Genomic DNA, 3,667 nt, shown 5'->3' with positions numbered 1-3,667 from the left:
AAAATAATTATCGGTCTTGCAGTCTGCTAGGAAAGTTTATTCCACTGCTGTGCTGGAACGGGCACAGCAACCTGGATTTCTTAGGCAATGCATCATTGTTCTGAAAGAGGTTTTCTTTTCCTCTTTAGGCGGCAGCTCCTCAGTACTTTTCCTAGAGATCTCCTCCGGTTCAGTTTGAAACTGTTCTATCTGAATTTCAAGGTGCTTCTGGATGGCCAAGCCAAGGACCTCGGGGTCTACAGCCGCACCATAAACTTCCCATGTCATGCCTTCATCGTCCCACCTCACCTCCCGCACCGGAGACTTCTCACCCTCTGCCTCGGGCTCCAGATTAACCTCTGGGAACACGTGAGGGTGGCCTTCTGCTGCGACCGAGGGGCTCGTTGCTGCAGATTTACATTCCTTCGTTGGAATGGTTTGTACCTCTGCATCTCTGCACTCGAGAAGGGGCTGCAACCCCCGGGTGAGGTCATTCATGGAGGTCATCGTCCCTGTGTCCTTAGTCTTCAGGACAGCGTTGACGCCGTCCTGGTGGCTATTCAACACTACGTACGTTGTCTTCATTTCCTCTTGGGCCCTGCTTGGTTGCACGCAAGGCTGCATATGCATCATGTGCTCCCCACGCACACTGCAGCAGCGCAGGATGCGCTTTGCATCCAGGCCTGACTCACTCACGGACGACACGAGCTTCGGAAGCGTTGCCGTTTCAGTAGCGGGCAAGGACTGGCAATACCCAGGGGTCACTTGTCCTTTCCCTGATTCACTAACTGAGCAGACCAACCTTGGGATAAACTGAATGGAAGGGATCGGCAAGGAATGGCAATAGGCCGGGACGGTGCCCTCCATCTTCACTGAAGACTCCGGCCTCATGCCATAAGGAAGAGCAGTACTATTATGGATGGCCACCATGCCAGGTGGGTACATGCCAGCTGCAAAGTTGCTATACACAATTCCACCCTGGGCATACATAGCCCTGTTTGAGAAGTGGTCTCCAGGCATATGCGGCCCAAGAGCAGCTGAGTGATACGTTCCAGGGTCCGTAAAAACGTTCACGTTTTGCGATACAGCACCATTGTCAAAGACGCTAGTGGGCACATCTTGGTCTCTAGGCAAACTCGGGGCCCGACTCATGTGACTTTGAAAACTGGGGGCATTTTCGCACGTGTCTGATCCGTATCTTGGTCTTGGGAATGCTACGCTGCCGGCCGCAGCCCCGTAACTGCTGCTGGAGCGCATAGCAGAGTATGTGGCACTTGTCTCCATGTGGGGAGTGGCGCTCTGCTGCTTACAGCTGCACGTCAGGTCGGAAAGGCTTCTCTGGACAGCAGCTCCCAGTGCTTCCATCGTGCTCACCTGCTGCAGATTTGCATCACAGGCTGCGGACACATCTTCAGTGTGTGTCCTAGGGCCAGCCCCTCCCGCAGACACTGGGGGCTGCTCAACACCCAGGAAGTGGTTTGTGCTTTTGGTGGTGCTCTGCACTCTGCCGCTTGGAGACAGGCTGCTCACAGTTCGGACAGTGGATGCAATTTCCGAGTGGGTTGAAGACCATGCAGAGCTAGGTGTGCTTCTGACGTCGTTCTCCCTCGCCTGGGCTTGGCAGGCGGAACTGCTGAGGCTCTTTCGCAGCTCCTGCCTGCTGCTCTGTCCCTCCTCAGAACCCGCTCGCCCAACGCCTGCCAGATTTGTGGAGCTCTTTGAGAGAGGGTGATAGTTCAGGCTCAGAGTGCTGTGGCAAACAGAGTTCAAGGTTTCCTGATGGGGGTGGAGTTGGTGGCTGTTTGTTTCCATGGCACAGGAGAGTTCTAGGGGAAGAAAGGGGAAAAAAGAGACAAAAACAGTTCACATGTTAGAACAGCTTTGCACAGGTTCTAAAATAAAGTCACACCCAAGACCGTGCATATATTCACATCCCCCATCCAAATAGTCCTGGGAACTGTAGTTTATTGAGGATGCTATGAGAGGGGCAAACTACAGATCCTAGGATTTTGTGGGAGGTGTGGAAAATGTAATTAAAATGTATAGTGTATATAAGGGTGATGACTTTTTGATATTTTTTTCTCAAAAATTATTTCCTGTAGCACAAATGGATGAACTTTTGCCTATTAATGACTAAAATGAGGTATATTCCATTGAAATATTTAAAAAGTTTACGCACAAACCATTTTTAATTTTTTTGTATGCCGTTTTACCATTTCATAAAATTGTATTAACAATTCTATATATATTTCATATCAAATTTGGACACAACACCACATTCCACAATGGGGAGTGTTCTTAGCAACATAGGGTATACAAATGTCACACCTGCGCAAGGTAAAAGCCCCTTTGTGGGACCTCAAAACTCAGCCAGCAGACCCTGCCGGACATGCTGGGAAAAGAACCTACAGGAGGGGTAGCAAAACATCGTCCCTTAGCGGTGTCTATGCTGTTACTGCAGCTAAAAAAAGCTTCCTTGTGTGTTTGATGACCCTATATAATGTTGTATATATGTGACTCTAAAGCTTGGGTTCAATTTTATATCTGCTTACAGTGACTTCAGAAATGGTCAAAAAACTGATAAATAAAATTTTTAAAATCATTTTGTGCGTAAGGTTTTTTTTAATCAAATCTCTTTGAAAGTAAGATTTTATCTAATCTTTAATGAAAGCTCATCAAATTATGATACAGGGAAATGAGTTTGTAAAAGAGTCATCACCCTAGTGTATATGCAACCATACTACAGCTCACATATGTAATAATCCCTGCTACTTATTTGGCATTTTAACAACTCAAAAGCTTCTCTTTTGCGAGCAAATTTTCTTTTTAGATGCCAGGAAAAACCCACCTGTTTTTTCAGGTTTTTAATTATATTTTAGTGTTCAGCTGTTTTTAATTGGTTTTTTCCCCCAGCTGATTTTTTTGATGGTTACAAATTAGTTTGAAAGCTTTCTAAGTCAAAAGGTGGGATATAATCCCTTAAATATATTAAGGTGGACTGTCCTGCCATGGAGGCAACATGATAGGAGAATATTCACTTAAGAGTAAGATTAAACACGTGTGTGTGTGCGCGCTCGCGCACGCCTGTGCAAAAACTACATTTAGTTCCACGGCTGATGGGTTCACAACCAATTGCAGTGTTATGAAACCAGTTTCCAAGCCAAAAAACAAAACAAAAAACTTTAACATTGAATTCACTCTTAATATGGTACAGTACTTATGTTTGGAAATCTGCAACAAATCTGTATTTGGGCACAGCAAACAGGAAAGCATGCAATTTGAAGTGGACATGTTATGACTTATGAGTACCAAAACATTAGACAAGCAGAAGAAGGATTAGGATAGAAATGGAATTAACATCCACTATTTTTGGCTTAGCTTCAGAAGGGGATCTGAAATGCGTTTGCTAATTGCACTGAACTGCTTTGCTTGAAACCAACAAGTGCGTGTGTGTCTATGAATTATGATTAAAGCAGTGACCTATTTAATGTACTAGTAAATATAGAATCTGAATTATTATTAGATTTTCTGTTTTGATTGCTGATGTTGATCTGGTGGCAAATTGCTGAAATCCCTGGACACAATCTTGTAAAAAAATATGGTTGGTTTTTTTTAAAGGAACTCTGAATAACCTGCAGGGTCTGAATTGCAATTTGGAAAATGGAAAGTAGGTAGATGAAATACATAA

The 3,667-nt window shown here is 44.9% G+C and overlaps 1 protein-coding gene across 1 annotated transcript; it reads right to left on the bottom strand.

Annotated features, from left to right (window-relative positions):
• Positions 1-1,791, bottom strand: GPRIN2 (G protein regulated inducer of neurite outgrowth 2). Its single transcript, XM_035138733.2, has one exon. It carries the CDS (start codon positions 1,789-1,791, stop codon positions 37-39), a length of 1,755 nt encoding a protein of 584 aa, XP_034994624.2. The 3' UTR covers positions 1-36.
• Positions 1,792-3,667: the final 1,876 nt, after the last annotated feature.

This window comes from Zootoca vivipara, chromosome 5, assembly GCF_963506605.1.
Source record: "Zootoca vivipara chromosome 5, rZooViv1.1, whole genome shotgun sequence".
NCBI lineage: Eukaryota > Metazoa > Chordata > Lepidosauria > Squamata > Lacertidae > Zootoca > Zootoca vivipara.
Note: the sequence above shows the minus strand (reverse complement) of the source record. Positions and strands in the feature narration are given on the sequence as shown.

What these genes read in the sequence shown, in the direction of transcription:
- GPRIN2 (XM_035138733.2), bottom strand. Translation starts at nt 1,791, where the DNA reads ATGGAAACAAACAGCCACCAACTCCACCCCCATCAGGAAACCTTGAAC.